General features: G+C 34.4%; 1 protein-coding gene across 3 annotated transcripts in view; it reads right to left on the reverse strand.

The window, feature by feature from the left end:
* Positions 1-14,814: 14,814 nt before the first annotated feature.
* The window catches only part of IPMK (inositol polyphosphate multikinase), a 61,649-nt gene continuing 55,872 nt past the window's right edge, over positions 14,815-20,591 (reverse strand). For all 3 annotated transcript variants that reach the window (XM_042960097.1, XM_042960098.1, XM_042960099.1), the window contains exons 5-6: positions 18,306-18,387; positions 14,815-16,844 (exon numbers count right to left, since the gene is read on the reverse strand). In XM_042960097.1, the coding sequence (XP_042816031.1) occupies positions 16,222-16,844; positions 18,306-18,387 (705 nt within the window). In that variant the 3' untranslated portion in view covers positions 14,815-16,221. The remainder of the gene's footprint in view (positions 16,845-18,305; positions 18,388-20,591) is intronic.

Consider the following 20,591-nt stretch of genomic DNA (forward strand, 5'->3'; position numbering starts at 1 on the left):
TTTTAGTGGAATCTTTGTCAGGTTTTGGAATTTAAGTACTGCTGGTCTGGTAGAATGAGTTGGGAAGTTCTCCTCCCATTTCTACATTTTGGAACAGTTTGAGAAGAAAGGGTATTAATTAACTCTTCTTTATCTGGTAGAGGTCTGAAAGGTGACAGGATATTTCAACATCCTGAATGGAAAAAATGCAGTCAAGCATTCTTTATTCAGCAAGTTTTTCAATCAGAACAGGAGGAGTGATAAAGAGTTTCCCAGACAAAAACTAAAGGAGTAGTAACCACTAAACAAGCACTACAAGAAATTTTAAGGGGCATTCTTTGAGTGGAGGAAAAAACCAAACAGAACAAAAGACCAAAAGTAACAAAGACTAGAAAAGACCAGAGAACATCACCATATTTTCAGATCCCAACATTATGAAACTTGAATCACCCACAAGAAAAAATTTGCAAGTCCCTCAAATACAAGGAGGTTCAAGAACATGCTACAAAAGAAAGAATAGGTTAACCAAAAAATTAAATAAGAAATAAAAATAAACATGGAAACAAATGAATATGAAAACATGACAGTCCAAAACTTTTGGGTGCAGCAAAGGCAGTCATAAGAACCAAGTATATTGCAAGTCAGGCCTATCTCAAGAAACAAGAAAGTCCTAAATATACAATCTAACCTTACACCTACAGGAGCTAGAAAAGAAACAGCAAATAAAGCTTAAGGCCAGCCATAGAAGAGAAATAATAAAGAGTAGAGTAGAAGTAAATTATACAGAAACAAACAAAAACACAGAGAACAGATCAAGAAACAAGAGCTGGTTCTTTGAAAGAATAAACAAAATGATAACTCCCTAGCCAGACTTATCAAAAAAAAAAAAAAGACCCAAAAAGATAAAATCATGAATGAAAGATGAAAGATCACAACCAGCACTACTGAAATACAAACAAATATAAGCAATTATATGCCAAAAAAACTGGGCAAGTTGGAAGAAATGGACAATTTCCTAGAAACACACAAAATACCAAAACTGAAACAGGAAGAAATAGAAAATTTGATCAAAGAAATTGAATCAGTAATTAAAAATCTCCCCCAAAACAAGAGTCCTCCAGATAGCTTCCTAGGGGAATTCTACCAGACATTTAAAAAAGAGTTAATACCTATTTTTCTCAAACTGTTCCAAAAAATAGAAATGGGGGGAAAACTTCCTCACTCATTCTATGAGGCTAGCAGTAGCTTGATTCCAAAACTAGACAAAGACTCCACTAAAAAGAAGTACAGGCCAATATTCCTGATGAACATGGATGCGAAAATTCTAAACAAGATACTAGCAAATCAAATTCAACAGTACATTAAAGGAATTATTCACTACAATCAACTATGATTTATTCCTGAGCTGCAGGCCTGGTTCAATATTTACAAATCAATGTAATATTCCACATTAATAAAAGAAAGGTTGAGAACCATATGATCCTCTCATAGATGCAGAAAAAGCATTTGACAGCAAACAGCATCCATTCTTGATAAAAAAAAAATCCTCAACAAAGTAGGGATAGATGGAACATATCTCAACATCATACAGGCCATACATGAATGGTCCACAGGTAATATCATCCTCAATGGAGAAAAACTTTCCCTTATGGTTAAGAAAAAGATAGGGATACCTACTCTCACCATTCATTAATATAATACTGGAAGACTCAGCTTCAGTAATCAGACAACAAAAAGAAATAAAAGGCATAGAAAATGGCAAGAAAGAGGTCAAACTTTCACTATTTGCAGATGACATAATACTCTAGGTAGAAAACCTGAAATACTCCATCAAAATTTGCTAGAATTTTGAATTGAGCAAAGTCACAGGATATAAAATCAACATTCAGAAATCTGTTGCATTTCTATACACCAATAATGAAGCAGCCAGAAAAGAAATCAAGGAATCAATCCCATTCACTATTGAACCAAAACAATAAGATACCTAGGAATAAACCTAAATAAAGAGGTAAAAGATTTGTACTCTGAAAACTATAGAAGACTTACAAATGATATTGAAGAGAACACAAAGAAAAGGAAAAGCATTCCATAGTTATGGATTACCCAAAGCAATCTACACACTTAATGCAATACCTATCAAAATACCACCAGCATTCTTTGCAGAGATAGAAAAAACAATCCTAAAATTGGTATGGAACCACAAAAGACCTCAAAAAGCCAAAGCAATCTTGAAAAAGAAAAACAAGACTGGAGACATCATGATTCCTAATTTTAATTAGGAACATATAGTATATATACAGTATATATATATATATATATATACAGTATATAAGCTGTAGTCATCAAGACAGTATGGTACTGACACAAAAACAGACACATACATCAATGGAACATAATAGAAAACCCAGAAATGGACCCATAACTATGTGGTCAACTCATCTTCAACAAAGCAGGAAAGAATATCCGATGGAAAAAAAGATAGTCTCTTCAACATATGGTACTGGGAAAACTGGATGGCGACATGCAGAAGAAGGAAACTGGACCACTTTCTTACACCAAACAAAAATAAATTCAAAATGGATGAAAGACCTAAATGTGAGACAGAAAACCATTAAAATCCCAAAGAATAACACAAGCAGCAACCTCTTTGACCTCAGCCACAACAACCTCTTACTAGACACTTCAATGGTTCCAAGGGAAACCAAAAGCAAAAATGAACTATTGAGATCTCATCAAGATAAAAGGCTTTTGCACAGTGAAAACATCAACAACACTAAAAGCCTATGGAATGGGAAAAGATATTTGCAAATGACATATCTGATAAAGGGTTAGTTTTCAAAATCTCTGAAGAACTTATCAAACTCAATACCCAAAAAACAAATACTCCAGTTAAGAAATTGATAGAAGACATAAATAGACATTTTCTCAAAGGCATCCAGATGGCTAACAGACACATGAAAAGATGCTCAACATCAGGGAAATACAAATCAAAACTATGATGAGACACCACCTCACACTTGTGAGAATGGTTGAAATCAACAACAAAAGAAACAAGTGTTGAAAGGATGCGGAGAGAGGGTTGCACTGTTGGTGGGAATGAAAACTGGTGCAGCCACTCTGTAGAACAGTATGGAGGTTTCTCAAAAAACTAAACATAGAACTACCTTACTATCCAGCAATTACACTATTAGTTATTTATCCAAAGAATTTAAAAATACAGATTCAAATGAGTACATGCATCCTGCTTATTATAGCAGTATTATCAACAATAGCCAAACATAGAAAGAGCCCAAATGTTAATCAACTGTTAAATGTATAAAGAAGATGTGGTGGATAGATAGATAGATAGATAGATAGATAGATAGATAGATAGATAGATGATAGAGACAGAGAGATAGAGATAGAGATAGATATATAATAGAATATTACTCAGCCATCAAAAATAATGAAATCCTGCCATTAGCAATGACATGGATGGAGCTAGAATGTATTATGCTAAGTGAAATAAGTCAATGAGAGAAAGACAAATACCATATGATTTCACTTATAAGTGGAATTTAAGAAACAAAACAGATGAACACACGGGAAGGTGGGGGGGGGGAGAGAAGAGAGGGAAACAAACCACAAGAGACTCTTAATGATAGAGAATCAACTGACAGTTGATGGAGGGAGGTGGGTGGGGAATGGGCTAAATGAGTGATGAGTGTTAAGGAGGGACTTTTTATGATGAGCACTTAATGTTGTATGTAAGTGATGAATCACTGAATTCTACTACTGAAACCAATATTGCACTGTATGTTTACTGAAATTTAAATTAAAAAAAAAAAATAAATGCCTGGTAGAATGCCCCTGGGAAGCCTTCTGGCCCTGGACTTGTGTTTGTTGGGAGATTTTTAATTACTGATTCGATTTCTTTGCTGGTTATTGGTCTGTTCTAATTTTCTATTTCTTCCTATTTCAACTTTGTTAGTTTGTATGTTTCTAGGAATTTATCCATTTCTTACAGATTGTCCTGTCTGCTGGCATATAATTTTTCTTAATATTCTCCTATAATTGTATTTATGTGCTGTTGGTTGTGATCTGTCCTCTTTAATTTTGATTTTATTTTTTTCAGTCCTTTCTCTTTTCTTTTGATAAGCCTGGCTAGGGGGTTATCAATATTATTAATTCTTTCAAAGATGTAGCTCTTAGCTGTTCATCTAGTCTACTGGGTTTTTTGTTGTTATTTCTATATTGTTTATTTCTGCTCCAGTCTATATTATTTCCTTTCTTCTGTTGGTGTTTAGGCTTTATTTGCTCTTTCTTTTCTAGCTCCTTTAGGTGTCATTAGGTTGTGTATTTGGGTCGTTTCTTGCTTCTTGATGTAGGCCTGTGTTGCAATATACCTCCCTCTTAGGACTGCCTTTTCTTCATCCCAAAGGGTTTGGACTGTCGTGTATTCATTTTCATTTGTGTCCATGTACTTTTTTATTACTTCTTTAATTTCCTGGCTAACCCATTCTTTCTTTAGTAGCACGTTCTTTAACCTCCATTATTTATGGTCTTTTCAAATTTTTTCTTGTGGTTGATTTCAAATTTCATAGTTATGGTTTGCAAATGCACATGGTATGATCTCAATCCTTTTGTACTTGTTGAGGGCTGATATGTGACCCACTATGTGATCTATTTTGGAGAATGTTCAATGTGGACTCAAAAAGAATGTGCATGGATTCTGCTGCTTTAGGATGAAATGTTCTGAATATATCTGTTAAGTGCCTCAGGTCCAGTGTGTCATTCAAAGCCATTGTTTCCTTGTGATTTCCTGCTTAGATGATCTGTCCATTGTTGTAAGTGGGGTGTTAAAGTCCTCTACTATTATTGTGTTATTATCAATGAGTTTCTTTATGTTTGTTGTTAATTGATTTATATATTTGGGTGTTTCAAGTTTGGGGCATAAATATTTATAATTTTTAGATCTTCTTGATGGATAGACCCCTTAATTATGATATAATGCCCTTCTTCATCTCTTGTTACAGTCCTTGGTTTAAACTCTAATTTTTTTCTGATATAAGTATGGCTACTCTGGCTTTCTTTTGTTGTCCATTAGCATGATAGATGGTTCTCTATCCTCTCACTTTCAATCAGCCAATGTCTGTAGGTCTGAAATGAGTCTCCTATACGCAACATATAGATGGGTCTTGTTTTTTGGAGCGTTTTTTCGTTTGTTTGTTTTTGTTTTTAATCCATTCTGCTACCTAATGTCTTTTCATTGGAGGATTTAGTCCATTTATTTTCAGGGTGATCATTTAAAGATATGAGTTTAGTGCCATTGTGTTACCTTTAAAGTTGGTGTTTCTGGTGATGTTCTCTGGTCCTTTCTAATCTCTGTTGCTTTGGTCTTTTTTTCCCCCACTCAAGGAGTCCCTTTAATATTTCTTGCAGGGCTGGTTTAGTGGTCATGAACTCCTTTAGTTTTTGTTCATCTGGGAAACTCTTTCTCTCTCTTTATTCTGAATGGCAGCCTTTCTGGGTAAAGTATTCTTGGCTGCACATGTTTCCCATTCAGCACATTGAATATATCTTGCCATTACCTTCTGGCCTGCCAAGTTTCTGTGGAAAGATCTGCTGTGAACCTGGTATGTCTTGCCTTGCATATTAATGACTTTTTTTCCTTTGTTCTTTCAGGATTCTTTCTTTGTGTATTTTGGGAATTTAACTATATGTTCAATGATGCTTAACTTTTATTGAATTTAATGGGAATTATCTCTGCTTCTTGGATATTAATCTGTGTCTTTCCCCAAATTAGATAATTTTTCAGCTAATATGCTCAAATAAAACCTCTGCCTCTTTTTCTTTCTCTTCATCTTCTGGGACTCCTGTTATATGAATGTTATTCCTCTTATATAAGTCGCTGAGTTCCCTAAATCTACTATTGTGATCCATTACCTTTGTTTCCCTCTTCTTTTCAGCTTTGTTATTTTCCATAATTTTATCTTCTGTATCACTAATTCATTCCTCTACTTTATCCTCACTGTTATGCACTTGAGTGCATTTCAGTTATAGCATTTTTAATTTCAGCCTGACTAGATTTTAGCTCTTTTATGTCTGCAGTAAGGGATTCTCTAGTGTCTTGTATGCTTTTTCAATCCTTATAATTTTTGTTTTAAATCCTCAGATATTTTGTTTTAAATTATATCTGTATTGATTAAATCCTGACCATTACTTCTTCTTTTTTTTTTTTTTTTTTCAACGTTTTTTTCTTATTTTATTTTTGGGACAGAGAGAAACAGAGCATGAATGGGGGAGGGGCAGAGAGAGAGGGAGACACAGAATTGGAGACAGGCTCCAGGCTCCGAGCCATCAGCTCAGAGCCTGACGCGGGGCTCGAACTCACGGACCGCGAGATCGTGACCTGGCTGAAGTCGGACGCTTAACCGACTGCGCCACCCAGGCGCCCCCTGACCATTACTTCTTGTTCTTTCGGGGGGAGTGAATTCCTCCATCATGTCATTTTGGAGGGAAAAAATAATAGAAATTTAAACTTAAAAAACAAAGGAAACTAAATACTAAATGTGTTTGGGTCTGCTTGTTAAGCTTGATAGGAAAAATAAAAAGAGATAAAAAATTAAAAACTTAAATAAAAGTTGTTCTTTCTGTATCCAAGGGAGGGCGGGGGAACCAATAAACAACAACAACAACAAAAAAAAAACAACAAAGGAAACAAGATTCCGTTTCCCCTAGAGCTGAAGTTTTGCAGCACTCTATGTTCAGTAAACTACTGCATGGGAGGTGTTTGTGCTGGTTTTCTGGGGTTGGGGCGTGTTGCTCTGATCCTTAGGTGGATTTGCTCTAGTGGAGATGGGCCTGGAGGGCTCAGAGCTCAGGAAGGTGGGACTTGGTGTAAGAAAGCTGTTTGGCTCACTGAGGTTGATCAGTGCAGATGGACTAAGGGTTAAAATGGCTTAGCTCCACTCTCTGGTCTCTGGAGGGGGAAATTCAAGTGTTAACAGATGTGCAGTCACCCCCCCCCCATCTGACCTCTGCCTTCACCCTGTGTCTGAGCTGACTGCCAGGCAGCACAGCCCTCCTGGGGTTTATCTCAGGCATGGCTATGTTTCAAAATCCCACACTTCAGGGACCCCCACAGTATGGCCCCACTGATTCTCTAGAGGAGGATGTCACTGTGCGGTGGCCAGTGTGGACTTGTCACAGAAAATAGGTACACAACCCGCAGTGGCAGTGGATCAGAGTTTATGGTAAATTGCAATACACAGGCTATACCAGGGTTTGCTGCCCTTAGTCATTAGTAGGGCAATTCAATGGCACCCATAGGGTCTTTTGCCCATGAAGAGGCCATATCACCTCTACAAAATGCACTCCAACCAGGGCAACTACTTCTCCCCGAGGAGCCCAGGAGATCCTCAGACTGTGCTACCCATTCCTGAGGCTCTCCCCTCCTTCCTTGTTGGAACACTACCAGGCACTGACCTCCCAAACTTCAGACTTTGCACTCCACTGTTTATAAAAAACTGGTTGTATTGAAACCCTCTCCTTTTTCCCATTAATGGTTTCAGGGAACAATTTTCTTGTGCAGTTCCTTGCATGAGTTTTCACTCTTTTTCCTTCACTTTTTTAAAAAAAATTTTTAACGTTTATTTGAGACAGAGACAGAGCATGAACAGGGGAGGGTCAGAGAGAGGGAGACACTGAATCTGAAACAGGCTCCAGGCTCTGAGCTGTCAGCACAGAGCCCGACGCGGGGTTCGGACTCATGGACCAGATCATGACCTGAGCCGATGTCGGACGCTTAACTGACTGAGCCACCCAGGTGCCCCTTTCCTTCACTCTAACTACCTGCTTGTGATCAGGGATCCTTCCCCACCAAGCACCCATGTCTCTTTTCTCCCACAAATCAACTCTCTGTATAGTTCCTACCTTCCACAGGTCATTTTTTTTCTGTTGTAAATGTGCAGCTTTGTTCTCTAAGACTTCCAATCGATTTCTTGGGAGTCAGAATGATTTGATATTTATCTAGCTGTTTGGGGGAAGGGGCAAGCCTAGGGCCTCCCTATTCTTCTGCCTCTTAACCCTCTCCACAAGAGATGTTATTATTTTTTTTAATGTTTATTTCTGAGAGAGACAGAGTGCGAGCAAGGAAGGTGGAGAGAGAGAGAGAGGGAGACACAGAATCCGAAGCGGGCTTCAGGCTCTGAGCTGTCTGCTTCCAGACAGACCTGGGGCCTGACAGTCCTTTTCAGCAATAGGAGTTCCTACAGAGATCCTCACTTGCCCTGCTCCTTCCTAGCTCCCTGCAATAAAATTGAGCCACTTTTGTTGGAAAAATAAAAATAAAAACGGAACAAAAAGTACTAGTTCAATTAAAAAAATAGTTTTAACACCAACTAGGGAACTGTATCTATAATATGCAATAGAAATTACATGTCTTTTGCATAATTTTTGTCATAGAAACATAACAATTCATATATACACTTGAAAGAAAACTGACATTTAAGTCATCTCTAAGTAAGTCCATTAAGACAAGACTGTTTAGGATACTATTGTTTAGGATACTATACACACACTACACAGCGTCATATTATTCAGCCATAAAAAAGAATGAGTTGACATTTGCAACATGGATGGAACTAGAGTATTAAGCTAAGTGAAATAAGTCAGAGAAAGACAAATACCATATGATTTCACTCATATGTAGAATTTAAGAAACAAATGAACAGAGAGAGAAAAGAGAAGAGAGGAAAACCAAGAAACAGATTTAACTATAGAGAAAAAAATTGATAGTTACTGGAGGGAAGGAAATGAAGGATGGGTTATATGAGTGATGGCTATTAAGGAGTGCACTTGTGATGAGCACCGGGTGTTGTATATAAGTGATGAATCACTAAATTCTATACCTGAAACTAACATTACACTGTATGTTAACTAAATGGGATTTAAGTAAAAACTTGGGGGGAAAAAGATTGCTTAAGACACCAACCAACCCCCAAATGACAACATAGTACTACAAATTTAAGATGGCAACACTGTGAGACTACCCAGAGGGTTCCACCTTGGGAAAGTAATGAGAGGAAACCGGGGTGAAATTTTAAAAGAGGGAAAACAAACGAGATTTTAAAATTTGCATATACTGCTTATCTTGCTGCCCTATTCTGATCAACACAATTAGTGCCCATATTGTCCACTTAATCTGACATTGCTGCCTGATGAAAACATAGACCATGACAAGCTAAAACTCCATATTTTTGTGCCCTATATGAATTGATCTAAGATTGGAACACATGGTTGATTGCATTGTGTCCTTCTTCCATATCTGCCCAAACTGACTCTGAATTTGGCAGTAGTAGCAAACTTGACTCAAACAAGCTTGAAACTCGTTTGCACATTTCAGCATCTTCTCTTGAAGCCTACCACCAAAAGAAAATACCAGGGCTAGCCTACTGGAAGGATGTGACATGTCATCCCAGCCATCCTAGACTAATTCACAATCCAGCCACCTTCCCAGCCCCCAACTCAGCTGACCTGCCAGCTGATTGTAAAAACATAAGTCTAGCCAAGATCAGCAGAATCACCCAACTGACTTGCAAATCCATACAAATGATAAAGGACAGTTGTTAAGCCACTTACATTTTAGGCTGTTATGCAGCAATCATTGCTGACAGAGTCGTCAGGTTAGCCCATTACTTTGATTGTTCTGCCTCTGGCATAAGCCAGATGAATTAGTCGACCATAATAAGGAGTGGCAAATGGAAGTTAAGATTCATGAGACCTAAAAGTAATGATATAGTTTCTTTACAAATTCACAAAAATAAGGATATTCTTTGAACTGGATCCAAACCCTAGAAGCTATAAATTAAGCCTATTTATCTTAAGCTTACAATCTTCAAAATGTCTGAAATAATACTGTTTACTCTTCCATAGACTTAACAAGTGTCTACATGATACTTCCACATTCACCATCTCTTTTGTGCTCATCCCAAAGCACTTTGTCAAATTATATTAGCTTAATTAATAATTTTAAAGACCTACTTAACTTCTTTTAGAAACAAAGAGATTTGACTCAAAACATTTCAGAGCATCCAAACCAATTGTACCACGATTTCTGCCTTTAGCAGTACAATGTAATTAACAAGCATGTGCAGACTGTTTTCTTTAATTGGCAACGTAGGCATCATTCACACCCATGAAAAGCTAATGGCACAAATAGAAAAAGATTAATTTATTATTAGAGAACTATTTAGACCTGTAGGAGGAAAGTTTAGTGGCCTGACATAGCTGATGAACTTTTCTTCCAATTGAGAATGGTTTTAACTTGAGCCATTGCTGGCTGCATTTTCTCACATTTCTTTTCTCAGCACTCTCTCTTGCCTTTCAAACAAGAAAGATGCACTTTGCTTGCATCAGAGTGATCCAAGTTCTATTGAACACTCTATGACTAAAGAACTTTTTGAAAAATCTTGCTACTAAAGAGTGTTCCATGACCCAGGAGCATCACAGACCCCATCCAGTTCTGCTGAATCCAAATCTGCATTTTTCATGAAATCCTCAAGTGATTATTTTCACTTTTATTTTATTACTATTATTTTCACTTATTTCATTTCAGCTTTTATTTAGTTCTTAACATTTTTAAATTTTTGATAGAGACAGAGCACAAGTGGGGGAGGGGCAGGGAGAGGAGGAGACACAAAATCTGAAACAGGTTCCTGGCTCCGGGCTGTCAGCACAGAGCCTGACACGGGGCTCAAACTCACCAGCTGTGAGATCATGACCTGAGCCGAAGTTGGACGCTTAACCGACTGAGCCACTCAGGCGTCCCTATTTAGTTATACTTAGCTATAACTAGGAGACTATGGCGGTGGGATTCCCTGTTATTCTCAGTAGTTAGCAGCTAATCTTAAACTACTTCCATAGTATTGCTTCTTCTCACAGTTCACAGTAGCAGGCATAAAAGAGGAATGCCATACAGTCTTCTGGAGCCATGACTCACAATTGCAATGAGGCTACAAATCACTCTTCCTCTTGCATTTTATCAGACCTGACTTCTCTTTCACAGCCCTGCTGGATATTGATAAGAATCAATTATAGTTCCAAAAATATTTTATTCCATATTTACATTTTTTTCTACCAGACAGTATATATCTTAAGAACATGTTCTGAAATCTCTTATGCAGCTTTTCAAAATCTCCAAAGGTAAATATAGTGCCTAGTACAGGATAGGTATTTGATAGTACCCTCTCTTTTTGATTAACGAATGAACATAACTAGGTCACTGATTAAGTAACTGATTTGTGAAACTTCAAATACAAGCAAAACTATCTTATCTACTTCTAAAGTTTTATAATTCTAGTATATTTTTTTCACAGCCAAGTCAACTGGTGTCTCTTATAGTCCACTTCTCCTGTAAGGTTGGTTCTAAAGATTTTAGTACATCTGATAGAAAAATAAATATTCAAGCAAAAAGTTTACATACTTTTTCATTTGCAATGAGTATGCTTTTTTCTGTTAACATCTTGTCTTAATCAGTTTTGAATCCCTAATGATTTCTGCAGTTTCTGATACATAACATGCACTCAAATATTTGTTGAGTGAGTAAATTATTTTTAAACTACCATGAGTTTGTTAGCATATTACAATTAATAAAGAAAAGCTCCAATGCAAAACATTTTAATAGGTTGTCAAATATACAGTTATTAGAATTATCTAAGTATCACTTATCAAAATCGGTATACCACATTAGATGACTCTATGAAATAAAAACACAAATCACACATTGACAATAACCCCTGCAGTCCAAGAATACTCCCATCAATAATACAAATTACAAACACATTAAAAAGAGAGACATTGTTTAGACATTTAAACCAAAGTAACTTTGACTACACTAAATACATTCACTCATCAAGTACAATAAATTTAGCATAGTCACTAATACAATTTTAGGTGCAATTTCACATGCTTTCATAAATCTTCCAGTACAGCTCCCTACAGTAAAGTGTCTTTGTGCACGCCAATTTCATTTATATGCAGGTGCATTCCACATCTTACTTGAAACTATTTCACTTCATAATTAAACTTAATATACGCTGTAAGTGAACACCAGGCCAAACTTTAACCCCATGATGACAAAGTTTAACAATTAAAAAAAAAATTCTTCAAAGTACATTCTAATTTATTTAATCACATGAACACTATTTCCTCTCATTAGACACTATCAACATTAAGTAACAAGAATTTAAACATCAAAAAGCCAAAGATTCCAATCTTCCTAAAATATTAACAAGTAGTTTAAGTAATAATACAAGCATTCTGTAAATCAAAAAGTAATTTCATATTCATTGCCAAATTTAAAATACCAGTGATTTCAAGATGAAATTGAGGCCTAAAATATTTTTAACTAAATTGTAAAACACAATTTTAAAAATGTGCAGTAAGTTGCTTGTGAATACGTAATGGAATATTTTTCACAGTAACGCTATTTTAAAACACTACTCTAAATGGACGGCCTAAAAATAAACGTACCTTTACTGGCAAGAAAAGTGAAAAGAAAAATTAAGGCCTTTTTATGCTATCTATAATTGCTACCTGAACCCAAAAGTCAAATAGAGGTTATAATGATGCAACATATTATTTTTAACCTTTCTAACATATTGTCAGTTGCTTTAGCTCAGCTTAATAATTATCTTTACACAAATTCAAATGCTAGTGAACTTTATCATTAAATGCATATTTCTCTGTATCTCTATTTTAATTAAGTCCCCAACCCCACCCCATCTAGACAGAATGCTGAAAATGTTTAGGGCTTTGTCTGATTGGTTCACAACTGTATATTCAGGGGCTAAAAATGTTTGGCACATGGTAGAAATCCAGTAAATATTTTTGAATGAATTAAGAAGCCTGGCCTCCATTGGCAACTCTACTTGTCTTTCCAAAGCATCAATAGACAATTGCTACCTCTTTACGTGATAAAATTGACACTTTTTTTTTTTTTTTGAAAAGAAACTGATGCCTAGGCTATAAAAATATTACAGGATGTAGTGGAAGGATAACTGAGGCTACAAACATATCAAATCAAGGTTAAAGGCACAGGATAAGGAAGATTATTACAAAGCATTGTAAACAATTTTAAGAGCAAATCAAGTTTTAAAGTATCAAATGCCTAACTGCTAAAAGAGTACTAAAATGATGACAATGTTTTAAAAATAGTGGACAAAATTTCTGTAATATCACAAATAAAACAGTTACATACCTTCTTTCATCCCATATCTTCTCAGTATTCCCAATCCTAGAAACAAATGTTTTCAGTTGCATGAAATATGAAAATTACAACTGAAATATCTCTGAAAATTAATTCCTTTTTCTTAAGTTATATTATTATAAATTTAATATATAGACTTTACAGAGATAATATGAAGAACATCATTTTGGAAATCATAAAATAGTAAGTTATACTCAATCAAAATCATAAAAAAAGTCCTTATTCAGTTGAATACAATCTAAAGCTCCACAATAGCAAATTGTAGTGTAAAGAGGCATAGTAAGTACGATCTTTCCAGACACGTAAAACAAAGAATAATGAATACTGAGTTGAAAATACAAGTTCCACGTTAGAGCCATTTAATATACACATTTTCACAACTGTTTCTTGAAAAACTATTTAGATAAAATATTTAGCATTTATCATCAATTTTTAATTTACTTGAATTTATGCAACTTCCATCCATATTAAAATATTAGTGTAAATACTTTATTATAAAACTATTACACAATTTAAATTTTTATTAGAGAAATGTATTATTCACTATCCACCATTTCTTAAAGTCCTTTTCATGAGTGCATTCCAAAAGAAATACACTAAAATCATTATTTATATTTCCTAGGGGGAATAAACTATGGTAATCCTATTAACCCAAACTATATCCTTATTATGCTTATTTATTAAACACGTACATGTTTAAACATGCTTGGTGAATAGTGATCATTCTTCCCCACAGTGGTAAATTTCAGCATAATGTTAAGTGACTGGGCTAGATAGATAGTAAAATATTCGCATGTAGATTACATAAACAGAGACTTATTCTGTGACATGTAAGTTTACTTATAAAATAACATAAAATGGGCACTGGGTAACAGTGATAAAAAATGTAAACAAACAGAATTAAATGTTAATCTCTTCCCTGAAAAATAAAAGACAAAAGCGCTTCCTGTTTTATTTAAAAAAAAAAATATGATCTATTGTATCAAAAAGGTAAGACATTGATTTTTACAAAACTATATTTCTACATATGGATAAAGAAAATCTAGAACAGTTGATTCACACTTTATTGAGCTAAAATGTGCAAAAAATCTGGTAATATTTAAATTTATTAAATTCATTGTACATAGCCTGATACCATCCCATTCAAAACAACCCTCTTGTTAAGACTCAAAATTGTTAATTATCTGAGCTTCAGACTTATGAACCCCTGTCCAAATAACAACAACAACAACAAAAGTCTATGTTGTGGGAGAAAAAAAATTAGAATAAAAAATTTTTGACTATTAGGACTTGAAATTCATCCCCACAAAGAAAAGCTACAGCCAATACCTATTTAGGCAGTAGAGAAAAATATGCAGTCTCTATAAAAAATACTTATTCTCACTCTAAATAAAAAATTAAAACCAAATTTTGCTGTAACAAAATGTATATGAATTTTAAAGTTATTCAGGTTTACTAGAGCTACTAAGCATAGAATTCATAGAGCATTTGGTACTTCTGTTTGTGCTCAGATATTTGTGAAAAACACAGACTGGGAAGGTGAAATAAACACAAATTGTGATACTTTACACTAAAAAAAAAAGACGTTAAGATTTAAAAGTTTAATTTGTAATTCTAGGGGAAAAAGAGGGGAGAAAGTTCAACAGCTCACAAATACAAAACATCTTCCAAGAATACAGCAAAACTGTTAACTGCTTAGATGTGTTAGTGAATCAAAGTGCAAGTAATGCTTTCATAAATATCTAACATATTTGCAAATTTAATTTCAAAGTTTTAATGTTTTCAATAACAAGTAACTACTTATTTTTTAAAGGGTAGTAGATGTGAAACACAGATAATACAGATAATAATTTTTCCACTCATTACAATTTAAATTGTTATTTCTATCTGGAATAGGATATAAAACTGTTTTGAGTAAGAGTGAAATAGAAGCATGGATTTAGATATGCACCAAACTTATAGAGGTGCACTAATTACCCATGGTACTTTTGATACAATACTGGGTGGTGTCCTTCACTGCTTATTAGAATTCTAAGAAACACTTTTTAGCAATATATACTACTGTTTAACTAAATGAAGACATATAAATACATGCATTTTAAAAGAGAAAATTCTCAAAAGGTCTTTAAAGGAAAAATAAGACAATCATCTACTACCTTTTGAAAAGGTAGGAAAAGGTATTATATGGTTTATAACATTTTTCACAATATAGTAAATACTTTTTCTAATTTTTGCATCAATTTAAGAGTTTAAAAGAAAACATTTTGCTCCTTGCAAATGCCCTTTTTCTTCTCCTAACCCTGGCAAGAATAATTATTAGTGAACTTAATTCCAAGAAATTTGTTGTTGTTGTTGTTCACTTCAATTATCTTTATATAATATTTTGAAATATGCAAATAAATGGAAATTAAAGAGAAAATCTGCTTTTGGAATGCAATAATTCTAAATCACTTTACTAAGAAGCACCTTTTGATATGCTGGTCTGAACTTTTAATATAACACCTAAACAGTACTTAACTTTCTGAAGTAGAATTTTCTCCAGTTTTAATAACTTCATTCATAGCAATACTAAGGACATCAACCTGTGCTTTCTAGATTTTTTAAAGTGTTCTAATAAATTAATGAGTTTAGATATGGCTCATTGTCAAGGTTGGGTGGGCAGAAATTTCATGACAAATTGGCTACAGAAAGCTAAATAAACTCTTAATGACTGAATAATGGTTTGCATTTTGCTTGAGCCAAATAGATGTTTAAGCCATGTACCACCACATTCCCTGCTTAACATTCCTAAGTTTTTTATTCTTCATAGTTTTCTAATGAACAGATAGTTTTCCTGAGTAAGATTATAAAAAAGATAACCCTTCTACCAAAAGTATAAAGACAAAATGTAGACTCACAATATAAATTTTTTACATAGCTTTACAAGTATAGAGATATTGACTGCTGCTTTTGTTATGATTGCCCCATCCCTTAAAAAGACCACAGCAAAGGATTCAATTGTCTAAAATACTTTGCAGTACAGTAATTAAATGCTTCAGCCCATAAACATATCCCTCATCTACTGTGTTGCTAGGGAACACATGAGCAAAATCTATCATTCGCACTTCTGCTTCTGAAATCTCCTGGCAACCAGTGGGAAGATGGCAGAAAACTTTTTCCAGTTGGGAAAGTACATTTCCATTTAAACGTTCCTGTGACATGCTTTTCCACCCATTGTCTTGCTCTGTATTTTCAGCTTTCAATGAAGTATGACTGTGATGCTTTTTTGAACACATTTTTCTGTGACAAGCATACATCTTGGACAAGCTTTTGCCTACTGAAACATCTATTTTTCCATTCTCTGTGGAATTTAACACATGAAAGTTATTATTGTACTCCAGTACATCTGTGTCTGACAGTTGTCCTTTGGACAAAAACTTTTCTACCAAAGTTCTGTCATTTGATTTTGTAGTAGTTGGCCGAGATGAGCCTTCATAAACAAACAGTAATGAACTTGCATAAAAGTTAAGTTGCTTCTGATTTTCAAACCATTGCAGAATATTCTGAATCTTCTGAATGCTGGCAGCAACAGCATCTTTTCTTAAGCAGAATCCATTATGAAAAAACCTGGAGACCCCTATAAAAAGGAAAATATTAGGATTATAATGAAATTATAAACTAGTTATCCCTTGGGAAGTAAACTCATCTTAGATACAATTCTTCAAATTTCTCCCCCATTACCCCTTACAATAAACTGAACCGGCAAAATTCTAGTCAGACATAGAAACTTGGACCTCAATTTGATTTCTAGTGAAGATTCTCTTACTAGAAAAAAATGACACTTATGTAAAGTGAAATATACTATTTAGATTTAAAAAATTATTACACACAGACTGGTAGTTTAATTCTCTCTATATATGTTCTCTTAAGGAATGTGATTCCAAGATCTGCTTCATTTGCCAGTGTGAGAGATTTTTTAGTAAGATTTCTTATTTGTTAGAATCACAGTCAGGAGCTAATCTAAAACCTAGAGTCAAATCATAACCACTTGTAATGGTGTCAACAGCCCATTACCAAATACCAAATCATACTATAATACTGTTTTCTGATCTTAATAATGTTGATTAAATCAGTCTTCACAAAAGTTAAGCTCGCTTTGGGTATCAACAATACTTCAGGTTGAATATGTTATTCAAAATGGAGACTTTTACATGTTTTAACCTATCAGATTATTAGGCCTCTTTTAAAATTATTTATGCGTATTTAAGTATTTGAGAATTTCTAGGTCTATGCAATTTGATTTGTTTTTAAATAGCTTGTCCCCCCTACTTTGGAAGAGAAATTGCTAAAAAGTATATTCACATCAGCCTGTAAAATATTTTAATAAAGAGCCAATCTGAATATTATCTGTATTATCTGTATTAATATTATCTGTATTATATGTATCTATACATATAATGAAAATTTTTCTTCAAACTATTTACATTACACATAAGCTCCTTCCTATCTTACGCAGAGCTAAGAATAAACTTCTAATAGAATATTATTTCCAGAAATCTATTAAGATATCATTGCTTTTGTAATATTTTGGCTATAAATATTTTAGAGGCATGTTAACAGATTTTATTTAAAACACTTCTAATGCCATTTATTATGTAGTACTAGAGGCTTATAATACACAGCTCAACTATACATGGGAGATTTTGATAAAAACGCATTACATATGACAATACACATTTTAAAGTCTCTTATGTAAGAAGTAGTTTTACTATACTATACTCTACGTATTTGGATTTTAAAGACAACCTCTAGTTCTAAGACTTGGGCTCTATGGCTGGTTCACAGATGTTCATTTTTAAAAATATATTATTAAATAAGAAATGAAATACAATGTAAAAGAAGGCATTCATGGATCCAGGGTTTTGGTGTAATACAAACCAGAAATTATGATTAGTACAATTGTGTAAATTTAAGGTTCTTTTATTTTTTTTAAGTTTATTTATTGCGGAATGAATCATTATACCAAAGAATTAAAATTGAAACTACTTTAGAATTATTTTGATAACTGTACATTGAAATATGGTTTTTCAACCCTTACCATCCTTTAGAGTTTCTTTCGTTAAGCTTCTTCCGTAGTGCTGGTTTTGTGTCTCATAGCTGTCAGAATGAATTTGGTAAACCTGTGACAAAAAGCACTGAATATTAAAAACTAATAGCCCTTGACCATGTGGTGCTTATCCAGCAAAGCAAGGATAATTAAAGATGGGAAAATCTACTCATATTTCATTCTAATGGATTTAAGAAGAAAAAAGTCATTATCATCATGTCAGTGGTTGCTAAAAAGGCATTTAACAGATTTATATCTTTTATTGATGAAAATTCTTTAAAAGGACAAATGAATATTTCCAATATGAAAGAATCATATTGGTGGATCTGTATCAATCCACCAAAAGTTAGCATCAAGTTTAAAAAGGAAATTAAGGCAGCGGGGGTGGTGGTGCCTGGGTGGCTGAATTGGTTGAGCATCTGACTTCAGCTCAGGTTGTGATCTCATGGTTCGTTGAGTTCGAGCCCCACATCGGGCTCTGTGCTGATGGCTCAGAGCCTGGAGCCTGCTTTGGATTCTGTGTCTTTCTCTCTCTGTTCCTCACCCGCTCATTCTCTCTCTCTCTCTCTCTCTCAAAAATAAACATTAAAAAAAATTTTTTTAAAGGAAATTAAGGAAGCAACCATCCTAAAATACAAGAAGCTTTTAGAAAAAGTATTCTACCACAATGTCTTTTATCATCATTACTATCTAATATTGTTCTTGGAATTTCTACCAAATAGAAACGGACAAGACAAAGGGGTAAAACAATTTGGAAAGGAGATAAAAAATATTACTTTTTGTAGATAATGGTTGTATACTGGGAAATCAACTGAAAAATACAAACAATAAAAACTTCAAATGGTGAGTTCACATTGGTAAATAGAATATGTTTCCATATATATAAATAACCAGTTAGAAAATATAATGGAAGACCCCACTTACAAATGCAAAAACAAAGCATAAACTAAGTGTAAGTCTATATAAAAACACCTTTAAAACATTCCTAAGACATACACACACATACCCATGTTCTCAAAGACGAAATTCAACAACGATTTGGGGTGTCTGGGTGGCTCAGTCAGTTGGGCGTGTGACTCTTGAATTTGGCTTAGGTCATGATCCCAGGTTCATGGGATCAAGCCCTGAGTCAGGCTCCGTGCTGAGCATGAAGCCTGTTAAGATTCTCTCTCTCTCTCATTCTCTCTCTCTCTCTGTCTCTCTCCCTCTGCTCTTCTTCCCTGCTCACTCTCTCAAAAATAAAATTAAAATAAAAAATAAATTTAAAAAAGATATCAATTCTACTTAATCAACAACTAAAATGAGATTATAACAAAACAATTTCTTAAATATAAGCTAAATCTGAAGTTCACATTAAAAAGAACAAGAATAGGGGCACCTGGGTGGCTCAGTCGGTTAAACGTCTGACTCGATTTCAGCTCAGGTCATGATCTCACAGTTTGTGGGACTGAGCCCCACATCAGACTCTACACTAAGCATGGAGACTGCTTGGGATTCTCACTCTTCCTCCCTCTCTTTGCCCCTTCCCTGGTTGTGCTCTCTCTCTCAAAATATATTAAAAAAAAGAAGAGGCAGGAAAAATCTAAGTAAGAATAATGAGGGAATAACCTTGCCACCCTACCAGATACTAAAACATATTTTATTTATATTTTTTCCAACCTTATTGAGGAATAAATGACAAATTACACACACACACACACACACACACACATATATGCTGTACATTAAATCCTCAGAACTTATTCATCCTATAGCTAAAAGTTTGTACCCTCTGACCTGTATCTCCCCACTTCCCCTCTTCCCTAAACCTCTAAGAACCACAATTCTAATGTTTCCATTAAATCGGCCTTTTATTTTTAATTTACACATTTAAGTGGTACCATACGGCATTTGTCTTTCTTTGGTTTACTCCACTTAGCAAAATGCCTTTAGGTTCATTCATACTGTTGCACAGCAGGATTCCTTCTTTCTTGTGGCTAAATAATATTCCATTGTGTGTGTGTGTGTGTGTGTGTGTGTGTGTGTGTGTATACATACACCACATCTTCTTTATCCATTCAATTAGGTGACACTTAGGTGGTTTCCATATCTTGACTATAGCTAATAATGCAGTAAATATGGGAGTGCAGATATCTCCAAGATAGTGATTTCATTAAAACATATTTTTAGAATCAAATACATGAGAAGTTAGTATGTGATAAGTTTGTATTTTAAATCAGTAGGAAATGGATTATTAAATGGTGTTAGTATGATTAAGTACTGATAAAAAAAAAACTG

Source organism: Panthera tigris, chromosome D2 (genome assembly GCF_018350195.1).
Source record: "Panthera tigris isolate Pti1 chromosome D2, P.tigris_Pti1_mat1.1, whole genome shotgun sequence".
In the NCBI taxonomy this organism is placed as follows: domain Eukaryota; kingdom Metazoa; phylum Chordata; class Mammalia; order Carnivora; family Felidae; genus Panthera; species Panthera tigris.